Source organism: Rhinichthys klamathensis, unplaced genomic scaffold (genome assembly GCF_029890125.1).
Source record: "Rhinichthys klamathensis goyatoka isolate OS25496 unplaced genomic scaffold, OSU_Roscu_1.1 h1tg000036l_1, whole genome shotgun sequence".
In the NCBI taxonomy this organism is placed as follows: domain Eukaryota; kingdom Metazoa; phylum Chordata; class Actinopteri; order Cypriniformes; family Leuciscidae; genus Rhinichthys; species Rhinichthys klamathensis.
In genome coordinates this window covers 584821-607163 of record NW_026606584.1, presented here as the reverse complement: position 1 = coordinate 607163, position 22343 = coordinate 584821, and the positions used below count along the sequence as shown (strand labels likewise).

The following is a 22343-nucleotide window of genomic DNA, read 5'->3' as shown; positions in this document are numbered from 1 at the left end:
TGCTAGAGGTCAGAGGAGAATGGGCCTATCAATATGGGCCAACATTTCTAGTGAATGCTTTCAGCACCTTGTTGAATCAATGCCACGTAGAATTAAGGCAGTTCTGGAGGCGAAAGGGGGTCAAACACAGTATTAGTATGGTGTTCCTAATAATCCTTTAGGTGAGTGTATATTTTTGTATCTTTTCTGTACATCTTTAACGCTCCGCTCAACGGTGCGCGAGGTGTGAGACGCACCGGTCTCGTATCTCTCACGGAGGAGCGGAAGCATAAAGGAGGAGCGACGACTGTGAAGAAACGAGACCGGTGCGTCTCGCAGGTGTCGCTCATTATCAATCACGCCACCGGCCTCGCGCCGCTCTCACGTCCCTCGACCTCGTCCTGCTCGCCACACTGTCGTAGCAATCTTTGTCCAAATTAAACTTTTCTTCTTGTTACTACATTCTCCGCTAAATTAAAATGTCCATGTAACTGTTATATTCATCCAACAAACGCATATTTTTCGCTGGGGTAAACTGCACTGAGCGGTTGAATGCGCTTACTCGATCCGCCATGTTTTTTGTTTTGAAAAGTGTCTTATTTGACCCAGAATGCATTGCAGTGTAGTCCTACTTAAGATAGTCAGAGTCTTAAGTGCTTTGTGCAACGGTCTGATTTAGATGTCTATCTGAAGTCTGACTATCTACTATATCTAAGCCATAGTCAAAGTCTGTCTTTGTGAAACCGGCCCAGACCATTTCTCCATACAGAATCTTTCCAGATCCTTCAGATTCCCACATCCATGTTGGCGCTTCTTCTCTTCAGTTCAGCCCACTCCTTTTCTATAGGGTTCAGGTCAGGGACTGGGATGGCCATTGCAGATGCTTGGTTTTGTGCTCAGTGACCCATTTTTGTTTTGATTTTGATGTTTGTTTTTGGATCACTGTCCTGTTGGAAGATCCAAACATGACCCGTTATAAGATTTGAAGCAGAGGTTGTCAGGTTTAGATTTTTTATCTGTTGGTATTTGATCGAATCCATGATGCCATGTATCTGAACAAGATGTCCAGGACCACAGCATTAAAGATACAGCAGAGTATTTCATTTTACACATGGGGTACTTTTTTATCCCTGTATGAACCAAACCTATATGAAGTGTTTGCTGCCAAAAAGCTATTTTTTTTTTGTTTTATTTTTTATTTTTTACAGCCATCTTTGATCATATTTAACAAGGGGGCAAATAGTTCTGACCAGCACTGTATGTGTATTGTATATTTGCATTTTGATCATCGGTTGTGAGTTTTGTGTCTATAGTTTTGAAAAAGGACATAAAGGTTCTGATATTAGCACAAAAATGATTGTAAAAACACTGTAAATGCTTTCTGAAAATAACGCATGTTTTTTCTTATACATTTAAATACATACAAGAAAGTTTTGATTATTAATGTTTACTGACACAAACTGAAACTTACATTTCCTCATGATGCATTTCCAAAGAAACACACACTCATTTTTTAATGACTTCATTGCAAGGTTTGTCAAGACTAAATAAGACTAACAATTTAAAGTATTACATTGCTACAGACATGTAGATTCATTTGGAATCCAAAGCCATACGTCAAGACGCATGTCATTACCTGTGGCACCGCATAATACTTGATTCTGAAACAGTACTTAAATAAATAAAAATCATTAAGTATTAAAAAAAAGACATTTCCACATGACTGAATCAGTTGAGGTCGCATATTACTGTCGTGTTTACATTATATAATGATACGCTACTTAAATCATCTTTGAGAGCAAGGGGGCCTCACGCAACTTGTGTATTTTGCGTATAAGGAGGACTGGCACTGGATGCATCCAAGCTAAATTTAAGTTGTCATAGTACAGAGTCTGAATACTTGTTATATTTATTTATTTTTCTTTTTAACAAATTTGCTAATTTATCGCACGTCTGGGATTTGCTTTGTTATTTTAAATATAGATTGTGCATTATGAAAAAAAATTATTTAAAGCATTTTAGCAAACACAGTGTTAGCAAAAAAGGGCCTGAGGACTTAAATGCTCAACTTAAAGAATGAATAGATATAGATTAATAAACAAAATACATATTCAATGGTGTTTATCAATATATTAATGAAATAAGGCATTAGATTAAATATTTTATTCAAAGGGGTTAAATAAAAAAGCTGGTTGATTTAAATAAAACTTTCTTTTAGTTGCTGAACACTAAACAGTTAAGAAAGGTAGATTTAAAAAAATATATGTATTTTCTTCTTTCTGCATGCCCATGGCATGCCCACAGACCATTCACAGCTTTTTAGTACTTCTTGAACGTAAAATAGCAGGAGCTGATGAAAATTATCAGCAACTTGTGCATATCAGGGCTGCAGACTTTTATTAGTTCAATAGTCTTTAAGAGATATCCAAGTGTTTTGTTTAAAGTTGACAGAGGCAATACAGCTATACTGCTCTAACTGAGTTTTAACTGCATGAGAGTATTTGTGTGGTTTATAGTCCCTGCGGCCATCTTTAAAGAAGAGTGTGAGTCTACAGCAGTCAAGTGAAGTATTATCGGACAGCAGTCCATCTACAAGGGACAGAAGAACGCTCAGGAGGCAAACGTCACTCTCTCAGAGCATACGCAGGTAAACTTAACTATCACAGATGAATGCGTGGATAAAGAAATAAATGAATAATTTTCCTTATTAATCTCAAGTGGAAATGCAGGTATCTATAGCTGCCGGATCATGGATGGATGGATGGAGATAGCAAGATAGACAGACAGACAGACAGACAGACAGACAGATAGACAGACAGAGACCGATTTCTGGTGACTATCCTTAATAAAAATATTTATACCGAACATTTTATAACACACCTCTCCATTATATGAGGGTTTTTATCTTAGTTTCACTTTAAATAAAATGCTACCATTTTCACTTTTCTACTGTCCAAGTGACCATTTGGAAAGAAAACTTGATGGAAGCCTACTGTTGCTATAGTAAGGAACGAAACTTTAATGCGTAAATACAACCTCAGATGAACAACAACGCATGAAATATTACACAGTATCATAGTTTATTAAACAAAAACTTGGCCAAAATGGAGAAGCCATGTGTGACAAACTAAACACACCCTTGCTGCTTCCATAGGAATTAAGAGGGTAAGTAGCAGTCAGGTGCTACTAATCAAACGCCTTTGATTAATTGATCATCAGCAAGTGTGACCAACTCTATAAAAGCAGAAGTTTTGGCAGTTTGCTGGTCTATTCAGGTGTGATCTTCAGCAATGATCTAAGAGAAGCAATTGCTGCCCATCAATCTAGGAAGGGTTACAAGGCCATTTCTAAACAATTTGAATGTTACTCGGGTAATCACTCTACAGCGAGGAAGATTATTCACAAGTGGAAAACATTCAAGACAGTTGCCAATCTTCCTAGGAGTGGTCGTCCCACAAAATTCACCCCAAGGTCAGACCACGCACTGCTCAGAGAAACAGCAAAAAAAAAAAAAACAAGAACTACACCTCAGACTCTACAGACATCAGTTAACATGTTAAATGTTAAATTTCATGACAGAACAAATAAAAAAAGACTGGACAAGTATGGCATGATTGGAAGGGTTGCCAGGAGAAACCCTGGTAACACTTTATTTTACAGTGTCCTTGTTACATAATGTTACATGTACCTAACATAGTAATAACAGTAAATTATGCATAATTACATGCAACTAACCCTCAACCAAATCCTAATCCTACCCTAACCCTATAGTAAATACATGTAGTTACTTAATATTACTCAGTACTTAAATGCATAATTACACTGTAACAATGACACCTTAAAATAAAGTGTAACCGAAACCCTCTTCTCTATAAAAAAAAACATGGCAGCACAACTTAGGTTTGCAAAGTTGCATCTGAACAAATCACAAGACTTCTGGAACACTGTCCTTTGACCAGTAATGTGATTTTTTTTTTTGTGCAGTTGTTATTGTTCTCCCATCCACTCCTGTCCCACCCACTTTCTAAAACAAAGTTACGCCACTTTTGTGATCATATATCTTATGACGGAATTTTTCACAGATTTTTTTGGACTTTGTTTTTCAGTCCAACATTAAGAGAGTGATTTTCTTTGGAATTCAGTTGTCCCTTTTGACACCAATGTTTATTGCAGTAAACCTGTTTCACCCCAACTATCAGTGAAGATTCAAGATCAACTTGAGTGTAAAGGCACATTGTATTTGAAAAGATGCTTTTTAGATTTTAATTGCATCACATAATCCCAATCGAGCCAATGGTGCTTGGACCGTGATCATTTGTTTTCTTTATTTTATTTCTAAACACAGGGGTACAGCTCAGTGGTTTGGAGTGGGCAGTGGTGGTGAATCCAAGCAGCAGGAATGGCACAGGAAGAGCCTCCGGCACTGCAGTCAGAGATATGGCAAACTGAAGCCCCAGTATTGTGAGCAGAATGAGGCAGCCAGCCTGGACTATGGCCCGGAGTCACCTGTGGCCCCCAGAATGCCAAAGGTATCATGCATGTACACGTTTTTACTGCAATTTAATTTTTGTAGTTAATGTACAACTAATAGAAAAATTATTTTATTTAAATAATAATTAGCATTTCTTCAAATTGTCAATTCATCTGCAATGCTAATAGACAATCTTTTGATACTCTTCTATATGTTAGTAGGGTTGTCAATCAGTTAAAAACTTGTAATCATATTTCATTACATTATATGCTGATTACTGTAATTCTACGCATATATCAATTGACCACGACCACGACCAGAACAGTTTGGGATTTGAGATACATGGTTTAGCAGATTGCGCCACTCAGATGACGTGAATTTCAAAGCAGCAGAGGAGAGGGTTCAGTGTGAGAATGAGTTCACATAAAAGTTCCATGACATGTTATCTAGATTAGCATGTTAAGCTAGCTCAATGCTAATGTAGCTTATGACTTGGTACATCCAATCCTGGCAAAATAGATATCCTCGGATTCGACATGACGCAAGGAATCGATAGATACCAATTTTATTATTTTGTGACAAACTGTTCACAAGTTACAGCCTCTGAACCAACTCTAGGTCGACCTTGTTAATTTTGCGACACCATAACTTTTGAAGAAAGATGAATAAAAAAAATCGGGAACAGTACTTTTATGCGGCTCAGTCCGAAGATCATTTGAGTGCATGTTTGGAGAAAATTGGACAACATTTGAAGGAGGAGTAGCGAAAAAACTGTTTTAAATTCGCTCCAATATGGCGGCCAGTCACATTGTTGAAAAATAACATATGAGATATCGTTGAAATCGGCATAAGCCAAGGAATATATTGACATAAAGAAATCAAATTTCAAGCAATGTTAGCAAAAGTTATAAGCGTTTAAAAAAAAAACAATGATATCTCTGGAACACTAGGTGGCGCTGTGATCAAACTTATCAGGTACCTTCAGGCCATGCTAATGATGATCCATACCAAATTTGGTGAAGAAATTTCAAATAGTTTAAAAGATATTGCAAATTACGACAAAATTCAAAATGGCGGACACGTGGTACATCCCATCATGGCAAAATTGATATCCACAGATTCGGCATGATGCAAGGAATTCATAGATACCACAATTATGATTTTCTGACAAACTGTTCAAAAGTTATTGGCCAAAATAGCAATTTGTCATATCTCATGACCCGTAGGTGGCGCCAGGGGCGTTGCTAGACCCATTTTACTGGGGCACGTGCCCCAGTATAAATCTGCTGTGCCCCAGTAAATCTGAAGTTTGAGTTTAACAATTTATTTTATTTGTCAGTGTATTTAATATAAATTATATTATAGGGTAATATAAATGATCTATTTGCAACGCAGTAATAAACCAATCAATGCTTGTAAAAGCAACGCAGTTTAACCGGAACAGAAGCTGACCCACGCCACAGAAATCCGCGCGCGTCTGTGTTTCCTAGCAACAGCAGCGCGCACACATCTGAGCACACCGAAGTCCGGTGTTGGCACGCGAGGTAGGCTATGAAAACATGACGAAACAAACGTTTCTAAATAATACAAAAACTCTTAAAATTGAGTCAGAGTCAAGTGATTGACCGTTTTGCCAAAATGAAGCATAGGCGGTCGCCTACAGTTCTAATGCTCAACAAATAAATCAACTTAGTTTGGACTTGGCTGGGGAACTTTGTTTTCTTTTAGAATATACATGCTCTTTATTTTATATAGTAGGCCTATATATTAACTCTTTATTGATTTATTGAAATGATGTAATTGTAAATTCTTGAAAAATATAAAGGCTAATTATTCATTGTTAACATTGTGTAATGTAGAAGAATGCAAATGTGCAAGAAAGTTTTCTCTACGTTTTCTATTTTCTAAAGTTTTCTATTTTCATACAGTGTTGCCTTTTATGGCACAAAAAAAAAAAGAAATTCGTGTAACATGATTTTAAAGCTATTGTTATCTAATTTGTTGGCATTCAAACACCTTAAAATGCACATATGTAGGTCCGAGAAATCCAAATTTTCTCGGGGGAGCATGCCCCCGAACCCCCCTAAGTTACTCTACCCAGCATAGTGTTTTTGAAACAAACAAATTTCATTTATCTATCGGTAAGCCCCGCCCTCCTTAGTTACGTTTGCTATCTCAGACAAACAATGGGGGGCCTGTGCCCCAGTAGAGCTTATTGTCTAGCAACGCCCCTGGGTGGCGCTATTCCCAACTTTGGCATGGAACCTCAGAACATGCTTGTGATGAAGTGTACCAATTTTCGTTTCGATTGATCAAACTTTGGCCGAGATACAGCCTTTTAGCCAATTTTGGGTGGACCTTGTTAAGTTTGCGACACCATAACTTTTGAACAAAGATGAATTAAAAAAAATCGGGAACAGTACTTTTATGCGGCTCCGTTCGAAGATCATTTGAGAACATGGTTGGAGAAAATTGGACAAAATTTGAAGGAGGAGTAGCGAAAAAACTGAATACTGTACATTTCAAGATGGCCACTACTGTAATGGGCGGGGTCTTAATGTAAGGTATTGGTTGTGATCAGAATGATGAGAGGAATCAGGTGTACTAAGTTTCATGTCTCTAGATCAGTAATTCTTAAAGTGTGGTCGAAATTCGAAAAGATGACCTAAACTAGGCAAGTGTTTACAAAATCGTCACTTATTTAACCCTTTTGCACGTACTATCACACCGGTGTGATCAGTCTTGGCTGGTCCCTGGAGCGTACGATCACACCGGTGTGATTAGAACGGTCAGTGCATCACGTGATCAACTGCTATATTCAAATGTGCTTTCGCGCGTTGGCTGGCGCTGAGCCAGACGCGGGCGCACTCAGTACTGTCATATATCATAACTATTCAGTGTTTTCAACCACATAATGTTTATTTTAGGTTTCAGACATTTAAATACACATAAGTACTAGCAAAAAAATGATTTTGAGTTTGTAAAATACACACTGATGTCTATGGAAGCGGCAATAATAATCCTTTCCATTATAAAAAGATGACACGTTTTATTCATATCAGATACACATTGTGTAAGTAGCTTTACATTTTACCCTATTCTTCTCCCAGTTCACCGGCCACTTACTTTCATGTATTTCGTGAGAAGTTGAGGAATTGACGCGTTGTAAACTAACATGGCGCCGCTCAGTGCACATACAGCTCAACTAACGCGATCGTTATACAGGTGTTTAAACAACAAAACACATCCACTTGCACATATTTGACAATCGGAATATCAGTGTTTCATGTTATAGCTAAAACATTTGTGAATATTTTGAATAAAAAAGGAAAAATGACATAAAAGCAGATCATCATTCATTCAGCGCTGTGTTGTGGCTGCGCTGTGTCACGTGACAAGCAATGACGCGTCACCATGGAAACATTAAAGCGACACACGAAACTGTGATAACAGTTCTTGCCATTCTGTTTTAATAACGTAAAAATGGATCGATGGCTAAACCAAAGAGGAGTCAAAAGAAAAGATCAAGCGTCCACTGAAAGCAGCAATGTAACAAGCTCTCAATACAAGAAGGCAATAGTCTTGTGGACATTGCATCAGATGGAGGTCTCAAAATGTCATTCAAACAACAGCTCTTAACAGACTTCTGGGCTCAGCTCCTTCCTGAACATCCAAAGCTTGCAGAATCTTCCCTCAAAGTGCTCATGCCCTTCCCAACTACATACAACTGTGAAGTTGGGTTTTCCACACTGGTTGGTTTGAAAACAAAACAGCGCAACAGACTAAACGTGGAGCCTAGTATGAAACTGAAACTCTCCTTTTTGGAGCCAGACATTCAGAAACTGATGTGTGAGAAGCAGCACCACTTGTCTCAATAATATTCACGTTAAGTTTTAGATGGAAATCTCAAAATATAAAATCTACAGATCTATTAGTTTTGTAATGTACTAGTTTTTGTTCCATGTGTAAAATCCATGGTAAAATCCCAGTAATTTCAGTGATATTGGACATTAAGGGGAACATTTTTTTCAGCATTTTATTGTTACCATAGTTACAACCATAGACTTCGTATACCCACCACCTCAGTTTTAAACTAATGGCTCTTTGGAATGACATTAAGTGGGACCTAGGCTGTTACTGTATGTTTAATTTTTTCCACATGTGCAGTTTGTTGTTCATATTAAGCTGCAGCTCATTTCACATTTACTTTTTCAAATGAAATAAAATTCATATAATAATTTCTGATCATATTATTGCATTTGTGTTTGAATATTTCGTTTTTGACTTGAAACAGTTGCATATTAAACTTAAATTTAGCTTATCCTTACAATTTAGTTGTTTTTTGGGGGCGTGTTAGAGTGGGATTTTGTTAGGTGGTCCTCAGAAAAAAATTGGAAGATAAAGTGGTCCTTGGGCTGAAAAAGTTTGAGAAACACTACTCTAGATCAAATGGTTCAAAAGTTATAACCATTTCAATGTTGAATTTTTGAACTGGTGGTGGCGCTATAGAGTTGGTCCTAGAGGGTCAAAAATTTACTATTCATTAGCATCACTACAAGTGTGCCAAATTTCATCATTTTCCTACTTACGGTTCATAGGGCTGCCATAGACTTCTACCGGGAATAATAATAATAAGAAAACTAACAGATACAATAGGTGCCTCAGCCCCTTCGGGGCTTGGCCCCTAATAATAAGAAAACTAACAGATACAATAGGTGCCTCAGCCCCTTCGGGGCTTGGCCCCTAATAAACTTGAAAGTATTACAAGGAAAACAAATAACACAAAATAACTGATGAAGGAGAGGTCTCAAGACCAAGCCCCCACACTGGAAAAGAAGCGCCGTCTTCTTATCAGTCTGTTGATCACAGGTAATCCACAGCACCTGTCACTCAACTCCACCCTGCAAACACGCAACAAGACAGAACAGAACAAAACGCCACCTAGGGGCAGACAAAAAATCCAATTTAAGAAGTAGGAGCTACACGTCACCGGGTCGTAACACAATATTTGTAGTTCACAAATGAAGATAACTTAAGACGTTATTGTAACAAATTATTAAAGCATTAAATTGACATTACAGAAAGTAGCTTTAGAATTTATAATGCTGTTTGTTTTATTTCCATATCATTAAAGATAAGCCTATCACTTGCCTACAGCCCGCAGCTTTTCATTTGCTCATAGTATGTATGTGTGAGACTTATGGAGTAAACGGTACTAATGCTGATAGTCAACATTGAACACACTAGTCGATAATTTTTTTTTACACAGTTATGTTTGCTTTATATATGTACAGAGGCTATGTTCAAATACTGTCATGTTAATGTTATTTTTCAAAAATCCATTATTTCTAGTATCTTTTAAAATTAAGTGTAAAAGCACATTGTATTTCAAAAGATACATTTTACATTTTTGAGGGCACAGGGCCCCCAAAATTGTTGCTATAGTACCTTCTAGGGGGGTCTGGGGGCATGGCCCCCCGTGAAGAGTATTTTTTTTTGTGTGTGTGTGTGTGTGCAAAAACAACACCAAATCATTGAATTCTGGTGACTTTGGGAGTCATATTTAAGTATTTTATTTTTTTTTAATGAAAAAAATCATATTACTTCAAAAAGCGTTCACTGATGATGACTAAATCAAGTCACAAACAATGCCAAATTAGAAGAGATAAGCAAGCATTATTTTAGCAGCTAATGTTTTAGCAGCTAAGCTAATGTTGTCGATCAAATCTGTGCCAAGTAAAATAGATCTGGAAGACAGGATGTCCTCATTCAACTAAATAATATAAATTCACATACTACTCATCACAGCAATAAGTGCTAGTGGGTTGCGTTTCTTAAAAGCGAAGACCATTGCCACCAATATTCTCTACGATCAAATTAGCTCACGATGGGAGCTACGGGATGGGAGCTTTTGGGAAACGCAGCCCTGGTAATTACCTCTCCTCGGCTAAAACGTCGTATTATGAATAACGTTAGTCGTCTGACTGAATGCAAGTCCAGTTTTCCATAGAGAAAAGCGAAAGAGGAGGAGCACAGCGAAGGAGCGGGGCCAGTGCATTAGGATTGAGAGGATAATGCACAGGATTTTTTTCTCTTCAGCTGGCGTTAAAATCAGCCGTCAGGTTTTAAATGGTGTATTACAAATACATTCCTTCTTGCATTACAATTGCAAGTTACACTATATTATGTCTAAAATGTACTGTATGCTCCATCTATTTAAATGAGCGTTCTCGGGGATTGTTTGTTATGCTTCGTGGTTTTGGTGTGTTTTATATATTTTATATAGTGCTGGGCAACGATTAATCGCATCCAAAATAAAAGTTTGTGTTTACATAATATATGTGTGTGTACTGTGTATAATTATTTTGTATATATAAATACACATGTATGCCTGTATATATTTAAGAAATATTTGCATGTATATACTGTATAGTATAATTATATAAATAGTATAATATATAATTTATATTATATATAAATATTTTATATATAACACATTTTTCTAATACTGTATGCATATGTGTGTATTTATATATAAAAAATAATTATACACAGTACACTCACATATATTATGTAAACACAAACTTTTATTTTGAATGCTATCAATCACGATTAATCGTTGCCCAGCACTAATTTTATATTATTATTATTATTATTATATTCACTTATATTATATTATTTATTTCTATACTTTATATACCTTTCTGCACCCTCAACCCAAAACATCTTCCTGGTGTTACCTGTTGTTCTTTTATAATTCTTTTGCACTTTAATCTTACAATTGTTGTGCATTATTTTATTGTATTTAAATGTTCAGAGTTCTTTTTGTTATATGAAAAAGGTTATTAAATCTGTTATAGGATGACACATTTTTTTTGCAACTTATTCAATATTGTGTTAATACCGTATATCGTCATAAAAGCTTTAGCAATTATTGTGACATGAAAATTTGATACGTCACATTCCTGATACGAACCGTGAGTTTTGTAATCCACTACACCCCGAAATTATTGACTAAAACAGAATGTTTTTGACACTCATCTGGCTTTTTCTTACTTTTAGACTAGTCGACTGTTGAAAATTTCAGTTTAAACATGAGTGAAATTAGTCAAAGCACATATTCCTAGCTCATTCAGGACATGTTTTTGCATTCAGTCTGCACAGTTTTTTTATTTGTTGGTTTAGATGGGGTGTCTTAGGTTGATGTTATGTTTCGCTGTTCTTTTATTTATTTCATTGTGATATAAATAACATGTTAAGACCCATTCAACTTTTTCGGGGGTTATGTTCCTTTCCCATGCACTCCGTTTCGCTGTTTTTTTAAATGCAAGACCATATCCTGTGTGTGGACTGCTCCTTAGGTATTCTGTGCTGCCTACATTTTACAGCTGGGGCTAGGCTTCTCTGCCTTGTATTTTTTATTTATATTCATGGCTAGTAACTGTTCAGCACTAATTATAAAACGGATAGTTCCGGTCCTTGATTCTGATTGGTTGAGCCGCGTTCGAAGCCGTTGTAAATTTACACAACAAACATACACCTGTTACCGCATTACATTAGTATTACTGCGCAACTGCCGTTTGTGATTCTTTGTTGCTGCATGTGTTGCTTGGCAACCTCTTTGGAACTGCATTGCTTGGCGGAGGAATCATAGACATAATAAATACATAGACGCCCTATTGGCCGCTTTGGAACGTTGCTCCGATACGTCAACGGGTCCGCCATTTTGCGGAGGGCAAGACTGCGCTGTGAACAAATGTAAGTAAACGGGGGAGCTGCGTTTTTTCTGGATAAAAACAAACTGTTTTTACATTTATCAACCGATTTCAGTGGTTTGTATGTGGTGTACAAAAAGTTCCATCTCTAGTTATTTAAAATCTCGATAGTTAGACTTGTAAAATATTTTTTTAATAAAGAATGGTCAATTAAGCTCAGACTTGTCATGTATCTGGCTTTTTATTCTTGGATAAGAATGGTGAAGACCCCCATACTGAGATATAATTTAAGTTTTCTTATTGTGGAAAAAGCATTTTCTGTGATTGACCAGATTTTAGCAATAACAAAGATAACTGATGGATCCTTTATAATAATACGTTATGGTTCAACTACAGTGCAATGCAAATAGTAAATATAACATAAAGTGAGAAGTAATAGTAAATAGTTTAGTCAATAAAATAAACAAATAGTATACAGCAAATAAAATAGTAATGATTAGTATAATTATATAATATCATAAGTACAATAATACAATCATAAAAATATTGATAATAGTAGTTTATTAATAATACTATAATAATAGCAATAGAATAAGAAATATCAATTACAGAATATACACAATAAAAAACAAGTTAAATAGTGACTTTAATATTTAATTCTTTTTGTTAAATTTCAGTTTTATTGATCAGTATAACAGAAGTAGCTTCAGTCAAACATACAGCAGGATACAACGTTAAAATAGCCTAAATATAAAGTTATGAAACTTCACTTTGCCCTCAGCCAAAACGATTTACCAGGGACCCATTTATAGATTAATGAGACCAAAGATCGCCCGTTAGATATACACAAGACGAATTATATCTCATGTTTAACCACTAGACTACAGACATCCGAGTCAGCGGCAACACTTCAGAAGCACTGGCCGAGGTACGGCTGTTCCAGGCGGGGTAGACGAGCGCTGAGCGCATCTTACAACTCCGAAAACGTCAGATCAAATTTTTAAATAGGCGCTATCTTTATAAACAAACCACATATTTGAGCTTTAAACAACTACATTGTCGACTGAAAAACTATTTAAACTACATTTCGTGACACAATAACAGTAGTATTTTTAAATGTATCCTCTGAACGTTACTATTACTAATTAAATCATGACCAAATACAACCAAAAACAAACGTTCAGTCTTGCTTGTGAAAGGTAATTCCTCGAAAGCTGTTTTCAATTGTGTGGCGATGTGTACAGCCCCAAACAGCGCAAAAAACTGGCATTTTTCTCAATTCCCGGTATGAAAGGTATAGGAAAGTTGCCATTCCCAACATGGCGGCGCCGTTGACGTACGCTCCAGTGGCCAATAGGGCGTCTATGTATTTATTATGTCTATGGGAGGAATAGAGGGTATGCGCATGACGTCACCGTCGGCCGGAGTGAATGCGGTCACGCCCACAAGTGGCAAAAAGACTGAGCGGCAGCATTTGTTTTCAGCGTGAATGCCGTGAAAATCACACAAAACACATCTAAAACGGGAAAGAGCTTTGCGATTGACTGTACAACTAGATTTGACCAGAAATCTGAGGTACTGTATATTTTTACAGACTGCAAAAAGCTACAGAACAGACTATATTCTGCATAATTGGATGTTTTTAAATAAACACTGACAAAAAACTATACAAGTTTTAGGGCTGGACGATATGATGATATACAGTATAACATTAATGTAAGTGATCACTCGGATTTAGACCTATCTATATTGTATTTATATAAAACGTTTACAGGCAAATTGTCTTCATTTATTTCCCCGGCGTCGAAATCAGGCACATATTGTCATGTTAGGCAGAAACACAGGAAGCAATCGCGAGTATAATACAATATTTATTAGAAGCACAAAACACACAAGTCCAGGGTGCAGTGAGCCAGGTGGAGATAGGTGACGCAGGGACTTCGATGGTCAATACCGGTGACGTGCAGACAAACGGTGAGACGATCCAAATCCACACGGAAGACGACGAACAGGAAACACCAGGCAGGAACACGAACCAGAAGACAGGGGAACATCAAACAACGATCTGACAAAGGTGAGAGAACAGCGGTGAGTTTAAGAAGCGTGGTGAGATGAACTGCAGCTGGTGATTGTAATGATGAACAGCTGGAGTGGATCAGGTAATGACATACAGACACGCCCCTTGCACATGTGCACTCATACAACAACATAAACACAAGACTAGAAGGAACCAGCGAATACATCTACCGTGACAGTACCCCTCCTCCTAAGAACGCCTCCTGGCATTCTCAGACTCCCTTACCTGCCGATTGTAATCATCGATAAGGGAGTGATCCAGGATGTCCCTAGCAGGAACCCAACTTCTCTCCTCCGGACCGTAACCTTCCCAGTCCACCAAGTACTGAAATCCGCGTCCCCTCCGCCTAGAGTCCAGAATACGGTTGACCGAATATGTGGTCTCCCCATCTACGAGCCGCGGTGGGGGAGGAACCGGGACAGGCGGATTATTGTGAGAATGAAAAACGGGCTTGATTTTAGATACATGGAACACGGAATGAACCCTCCTGTACGCAGGAGGTAGTTTGAGGCGGACTGCCACCGGACTAATAATCTTGGTGACAGGAAACGGGCCAATAAATTTGGGAGCAAGTTTATTAGAAACGGTGCGAAGAGGAATGTTCTTAGTTGAAAGCCACACTTTTTGACCGACGACGTATACGGGAGGCTTTGACCGGTGGCGATCGGCCTTGGCCTTGGTGCGCGCCCCCACCTGGAGTAGAGTCTCCCGGGCTCTAGTCCAGGTGCGGTGACACCTCTGGACAAAGGCGTGAGCGGAGGGAACCGCAACCTCGGATTCCAGACTGGGAAAAATTGGTGGCTGGTAACCTACACTACACTCAAACGGAGATAGGCCCGTCGCTGACACTGGCAACGTGTTGTGTGCGTACTCCACCATAGACAGTTGTTGACTCCAAGACGAAGGATTTCTGGAAACCAAACATCGCAACATTCTCTCCAAATCTTGGTTGGCTCTCTCTGTTTGACCATTGCTCTGGGGATGAAACCCAGATGACAGACTAACCGTCGCCCCCAGTAATCTACAAAATTCTCGCCAAAATTTGGACACAAACTGGGGTCCCCGGTCGGAGACCACGTCTATCGGGAGGCCATGTAACCGAAAGACATGATCTACGACCGTAGCCGCTGTCTCCTTAGCTGAAGGTAATTTGGGTAAGGGAATGAAATGTGCTGCCTTCGAGAATCGGTCCACCACAGTTAAAACTACTGTGTTACCCTGGGAGGGTGGGAGGGCGGTAATAAAATCTAGAGCGATATGGGACCAGGGTCTCGAAGGCACCGGCAGCGGTTGAAGTAGCCCATCTGGAGGTCGATTGGAAGACTTACCCGTGGCACAAACAGAGCAAGCCAAAACAAAATCGCGAATGTCACGAGCCATAAGTGGCCACCAGAATCGTTGCTTGACTAGAAATCCAGTGCGATTAATTCCTGGATGACAAGCTACGTTGGAGCTGTGACCCCACTGGATAACGTCAGACCGTAAGCCCTCCGGCACAAATAATCGGTTCGGTGGACACCCGGGCGGAGGCGTTACCCCTTCCAAGGCCTCTTTGACCTTCGCTTCGACCTCCCATGTGAGTGTTGAAACAAATACGGTTTCGGGTAAAATACACTCGGGAGTGGACGGGCGACCGGAAAAATCAAATATACGAGAAAGTGAGTCGGGTTTGATGTTCTTAGAACCCGGACGATATTGGAGAGAAAAATCAAAACGACCGAAAAAAAGTGCCCACCGAGCCTGCCTGGAGTTCAATCTTTTAGCAGTTCTGATATATTCGAGGTTCTTATGATCAGTCCAGACGATAAAAGGTACCCCCGACCCTTCTAACCAGTGACGCCACTCCTCCAACGCCAACTTGACTGCCAACAACTCTCTATTACCAATGTCGTAATTACGTTCGGCTGGAGATAAACGATGGGACAAAAACGCGCAAGGATGCATCTTGTCGTCTACAGGTGAACGCTGAGATAACACCGCCCCTACTCCCACCTCTGATGCGTCGACCTCCACCACGAACTGACGTGATGAATCAGGGGTAATTAGAATGGGGGCTGAAACAAAGCGGCCTTTGAGTTTCTTGAACACAGTCTCGGCTGTGTCGGACCACCTGAACGCAGTTCTGGGGGAGGTCAAGGCAGTCAGAGGCGCGACCAGCTGGCTGAAGTTGCGAATGAATCGCCGGTAGAAATTGGCGAACCCCAGAAACCTCTGCAGGGCCTTGCGGGAATCTGGACTTGGCCAATCCACCACAGCCTTAATCTTCTCAGGGTCCATCCGCATCCCCTCAGACGACACGATGTATCCTAAAAAAGGAACAGACTGTGCATGAAAATCGCATTTCTCCGCCTTGACAAAAAGCCCATTCTCTAGCAACCTCTGAAGCACTCGTCGGACGTGCTGCACATGCTCCTGGAGAGATGCAGAAAAAATCAATATGTCATCCAGGTAGACATATATGAATTGATCGATCATATCTCGCAACACGTCATTGACCAGTGCCTGGAAAACTGCTGGGGAGTTGGACAGCCCAAACGGCATGACCAAATATTCAAAGTGCCCCCTAGGGGTGTTAAACGCAGTTTTCCACTCATCACCCTCCCTGATGCGGACCAAATGATAAGCGTTACGTAAGTCCAATTTGGTGAAGATGGATGCTCCCTGCAACCTCTCGAAGGCTGAAGACATCAACGGCAAAGGATAAGTATTCTTTACCGTGATGTTATTCAGCCCTCGGTAATCAATGCAAGGTCGCAGAGAACCATCCTTTTTCCCCACAAAAAAGAACCCCGCCCCCGCTGGAGAAGAGGAAGGGCGAATGAACTTGGTTGCTAGAGAATCAGAAATATATTTCTCCATAGCCTCTCTTTCAGGAATCGAAAGCGAATATAACTTGCCCTTAGGCGGAGACTTACCTGGGAGTAAATCTATTGCACAGTCGTAGGGACGATGCGGAGGGAGAGAAGCAGCACGAGACTTACTGAACACTTCCTTCAGGTCCAGATACTCCGCGGGCAAGTTAGACAAATCCCCTGCTTCCTCCTGAAACACAGAAACAGGTACAGACGAACAAGCAGACACGAGACAAGACCTATGACATTCCTGACTCCACTCCAGCACAGATCTATGTATCCAGTCCACTCGGGGGTTGTGTTGAATGAGCCATGGGTGTCCTAGAACAACGGGTGCCAGGGGTGAATCCAGAATAAAAAATGAAATAGTTTCCGAGTGATTGCCAGAGGTGATGAGAGTGATTTCTTCAGTGGATAATGAGATGGTGGGAAGTTCTTGTCCGTTGAGTGCATGAACTGCAATCTGCTGTGGGAGGGGTTTGATGGGAATCTGAAATCTGCGTGCAAAATTATGGTCCATGAAATTACCTTCGGCCCCCGAATCCAACAGTGCTTGACAATCGTGCTGGTGGACTGACCATCTTAGTCTTACCGAGAGGAGGGTGGAGGTAGATCTTGTCGTGGATGAGGTCTTCCTGGCGGAGATCCCACCCGATAGTAGCCTCATGTTTACTATCGGGCTGGGCCTTTTACCGGACAGTTGTAGGCGTAGTGTCCGGCTCCTCCGCAGTACAGGCAAAGGCCCTGGGACCTCCGCCTCTCCCTCTCCTCCCGGGAAAGCCGAGCTCGACCCACCTGCATGGGCTCGTGATCGTAGACGGGGCTGACCACGTCCCTGCCGCTGGATCATAGCCCGTCGGCTGCCTCAAGTGTGCGGGTGGGCGTGGCTCGACGCTCGACTCTGGACAGCCGAGCGTCCACCCGCAGGGCCAGATCAATGAGTCCGTTGAGGGTAGTGGGAAGATCCAGGGCGTAGATCTCCTTCTGGACGTGGTCAGCCAGCCCATGCAGGAACATGTCCCACTGCGCCTCCTCGTTCCATCCACACTCCGCCGCCAAGGTCCGGAACTCGATGGAAAACTCGGACACTGATCTTCTTCCCTGCCGTAGCTCGACCAATGTTCTGGCCGCCTCTCTTCCAGTGACCGCACGGTCAAAAACCAGTCTCATCTCGGCGGCGAGGGTCTGGAACGAGGCACAGCATGGATTTTGGTTTTCCCACACCGCCGTTCCCCAGAGTGCCGCTCTCCCAGTCAATAGCGTCAGCACAAACGCCACTTTGGCTTGCTCGGTCTGAAAAGTGTGAGGTTGCAGGGCAAAGTGCATAGAACATCGAGTCAAAAAAGCTCTACAAAATGACGGTTCACCTGAGTATGCCTCTGGGGTGGGTAGCCGGGGTTCTGACTGGGAGGGGCTTCCTGATGGTGCGGGAGGAACGGCCGGTGTGGGTGGCGCAGTGGGAGGTCGTAGGCGCTGGATCTGCTGGGTGAGCTCGGACACCTGCGTCACCAGGGCTTGAACTGCACGGCCCGTATCTCCAATCTCCTTCTCTTGCGAGTCCATTCTACGGATGCTGTGATGGATGAACTCTTCGAGTGAGGATGACGAGGCGCTCGCTGCTTCCATACCATGGTCAGATCGTTCTGTCATGTTAGGCAGAAACACAGGAAGCAATCGCAAGTATAATACAATATTTATTAGAAGCACAAAACACACAAGTCCAGGGTGCAGTGAGCCAGGTGGAGATAGGTGACGCAGGGACTTCGATGGTCAATACCGGTGACGTGCAGACAAACGGTGAGACGATCCAAATCCACACGGAAGACGACGAACAGGAAACACCAGGCAGGAACACGAACCAGAAGACAGGGGAACATCAAACAACGATCTGACAAAGGTGAGAGAACAGCGGTGAGTTTAAGAAGCGTGGTGAGATGAACTGCAGCTGGTGATTGTAATGATGAACAGCTGGAGTGGATCAGGTAATGACATACAGACACGCCCCTTGCACACGTGCACTCATACAACAACATAAACACAAGACTAGAAGGAACCAGCGAATACATCTACCGTGACAGATATAAATGTCAGGAAACACGATTCCTGGCTGCATGTCAATATCCATGGATCACTGGATCTTTGATAAGTTGTAAGGAACGCTATATTGAGTCCAACTTTTAGTTTAAACTGATAATAGTTTGTTTTACTCGCGTTAACGCAGTTTCCCCTATTAACTCCAGTCACGCAGCAGCTCTTCTGCCACTCAGTCCCGCTGAGGAGGGCGTGTTCCGGCGGGGAAGTGACGTTAATGCATTCCCTCTATAACTTACATGTATTATAATCAGTGTTGCCAGATTGGGTGGTTTTGAATTTGATTGTGCGGGTAAAAAAGGCTTTGGGCGGGTAGTCAAAATTTGGGCTGGTTTGGGATCATTTCGGCGGTTTTCAAACATCTACATTTTAAAGTCTAATTGGTTAAAAAAAAACGAAACTAAAGTGCATGTAGTCCATAAAATCAGTCATCATGACATTACTGTACACACACACGCTCATGCAGAGTCAGCTGGCGTTAGTGTTGACATCACCGACGAGCACGCACTTTTAGCCAATCAGCGATCCGCAGGCAGACGCGATTGAGCGCGAGAAGTTGTAGCTGTATATTCAAGTGATCGCTAAGGCAAAGTGACATATAGCCCTACTATACAAAAGAGTGTACATTAGTGAGCAACTCTAAAAAACGCACACGTGGAAGGAGATCACTCTATGGTGAATATAACTCTGAGAGGAGAGCACAGTTGAATGACTTGAATTGAAATCAAATATGGGACGATTCCTGTCCATGTCATATGTGCACACTAGCCTAACCAAACATCTGCAACTTTACACCATCCAGACTGCACTCTACTTGTCCCTGACAGCTGCTGAAAAAGGTTTGAATCAACGATGAATCCGTTTTGACTGCTAAATTCTGCGTTATGTTCTGCAATGTGTACTTCCGAGGGTTAAAGTCATCGGTTCGTTTCTTGATTGCCGTTTTGACAGTGTCCACATGGACATTTTAGTCATATTGGCTAATTCTCCTTAATTATTGCCCTGTTTTGATCTGTTTTGCTGGAAAATTTATTTATTTTTTATTTTATTTTATCATCGTTATTTTGTTTTAAGGAGATACAAATTGTGCTTATCAACCTTAAATGACATGGTAATGAAATTATATCACATTATTTTGGCAGTAAAATTTTGGGCGGTTTTTTCTTGTAGTGGGCGGGTTTTGGTGAGCTTTTGGGCTGGAAATCACCGTCCCAATCTGGCAACACTGATTATAATGTTATATTTTTTGTTGCTGGTGCTTATTTTATGAATAAAATAAATAGTCAAATGTATATTTTTATGGAGTAACCGTTTTATAAAAGCAATAAGCCCATTGAAGCCATGTTTTACAGTGAATTTAGAACAGCTAAGGGGGTTTTGCAACCCTCCGCTCTGCGTCGTGCCTAACAACACCCCTTAGCTGTTCTAAATTCACTGTAAATCACGGCTTTGCGGGGCTTATTGCTTTAATATACTCGGTTTATGGATGCTCAAGTTTCTATGTAGCTTTGAATCCTTTAACAAGATATTAAGGGCATTTGGTCAGTTAATATGTGTGTATTTTAATTTTATTGCCATCACTAATTAATCATTTTTATCTTTTTCTCTGTCGCTCTTAAGATTGTGGATCCTTTGGCTCGTGGGCGGCAGTTCCGTTATGAAGAGTCTGAGCCACCGCGGACACCCCATACAGCATATTCTCCTTGGACCCCAGGTGTGACCTCTCTCTGCTCATTCACCAGCCAGCGCTCGGGTTACACACGCTTGCCGAGGAGAAAAAGAGAATCTGTGGCTCGTATGAGCCTCCGTGCTGCGTCCAACCTTCTTAAGGTGTGTTTGTCACCATGGAAAGTCTTTACATCACACCTCTGTAGATATTTATAATTTTGTATTTAAGATTTAATTAGTGTTCAATTAGTGAATTAAGATTTTTTGCATGTTAGCATTCACCTCCAGGTAAGGTACTTGTATGTGTATACATTTAAAGGGTTAGTTCACCCAAAAATGAAAATTCTGACATCATTTACTCACCCTCATGTAATTTCAAACCAAACCTTCGTTCATCTTCGAAACACAAATGAAGATATTTTAATCTATTTAATCTGTCCCTCCATTGACAGTCCATGCAACTACCACTTTGATGTTTCAAAAAGTTCTTAATGAGATTAAAACTAATCCATATGAATTGAGCGGTTTAGTCTCTAGGTTCTGAAGAGACATGATAGCTTTATATGATGAACAGATTTAATTTAGGCATTTATTCACATTCACATTACATTGTGCACATAAACATTCATCGACACACACATCAGAAATGGTAAACAGAAGCCCAGCATGACTGTTTGATGTGCAAGAACCAATGAGGTTCATTCTTTTTTGTTACACAGCATGTTTGAGCTTCTGCAAGAACCAAAGAGGTTTGTTCTCATGTGTCAAGCAAGTACGATTGAGCTTCTGTTTATGATCGCTGATCACTGTTTATATGTGAATAAAAAAGCCTGAATTCAAGCTGTTCATCATATAAATCCATCAAGTCTTTTCAGAAAATTTGGACTAAACAGCTTGATTCATATGGATTCGTTTTTAAGATCTCTTTGTGAACTTTTTCAAGCGACAATTTGGAAGTTCAATGGAGGGACATAAATCTCTCAGATTTCATTTTAAATATCCTCATTTGTGTTTCAAAGATGAATGAAAATCTTATGGGTTTGGAATAGCATGAGAGAGTAAGTGATGATTTATTTTTTATTTTTTGGGTGAACTAACCCTTTAAAGGGATAGTTCACCCTAAAATGAAAATAATTATTTACTCACCCTGGTGTTGTTCTAATGCCACATACCCTTCTTTCTTTTATGGACCACAAAAGGAGAATTAAAAAAAATGTCCCACTCGCCCTCATCCATTTAATCGCAGTGAATAGCGACCAGCATCAAGCAGAATGATCCCATGCGACACTTTATATTCTAAGTGTTTTAGGGGTAGACGATAGGGTTTGGTGAAAAACAAACCGAAATTTAATGTATCATCTTATGGAAATCCTGACCTTGGCTGTTGGCCTTCTGTGCACTACTACTCGACGTGCACGTTTGTGAGACTATTAGCATCGCAGTTCACTCTCTTGAGAAATCAAGATTAACAAAAACGTAACATGAAATAC

At 40.4% G+C, this 22343-nt stretch overlaps 1 protein-coding gene across 1 annotated transcript in view; it reads left to right on the top strand.

Annotated features, from left to right (window-relative positions):
• LOC130081162 (inactive rhomboid protein 2-like) overlaps positions 1-22343 on the top strand; it is a 134825-nt gene that overhangs the window by 35889 nt on the left and 76593 nt on the right. The window contains exons 4-6 of the mRNA XM_056246119.1: positions 2496-2626; positions 4325-4508; positions 20806-21015. Coding sequence (XP_056102094.1) covers positions 2496-2626; positions 4325-4508; positions 20806-21015 — 525 coding nt within the window. The remainder of the gene's footprint in view (positions 1-2495; positions 2627-4324; positions 4509-20805; positions 21016-22343) is intronic.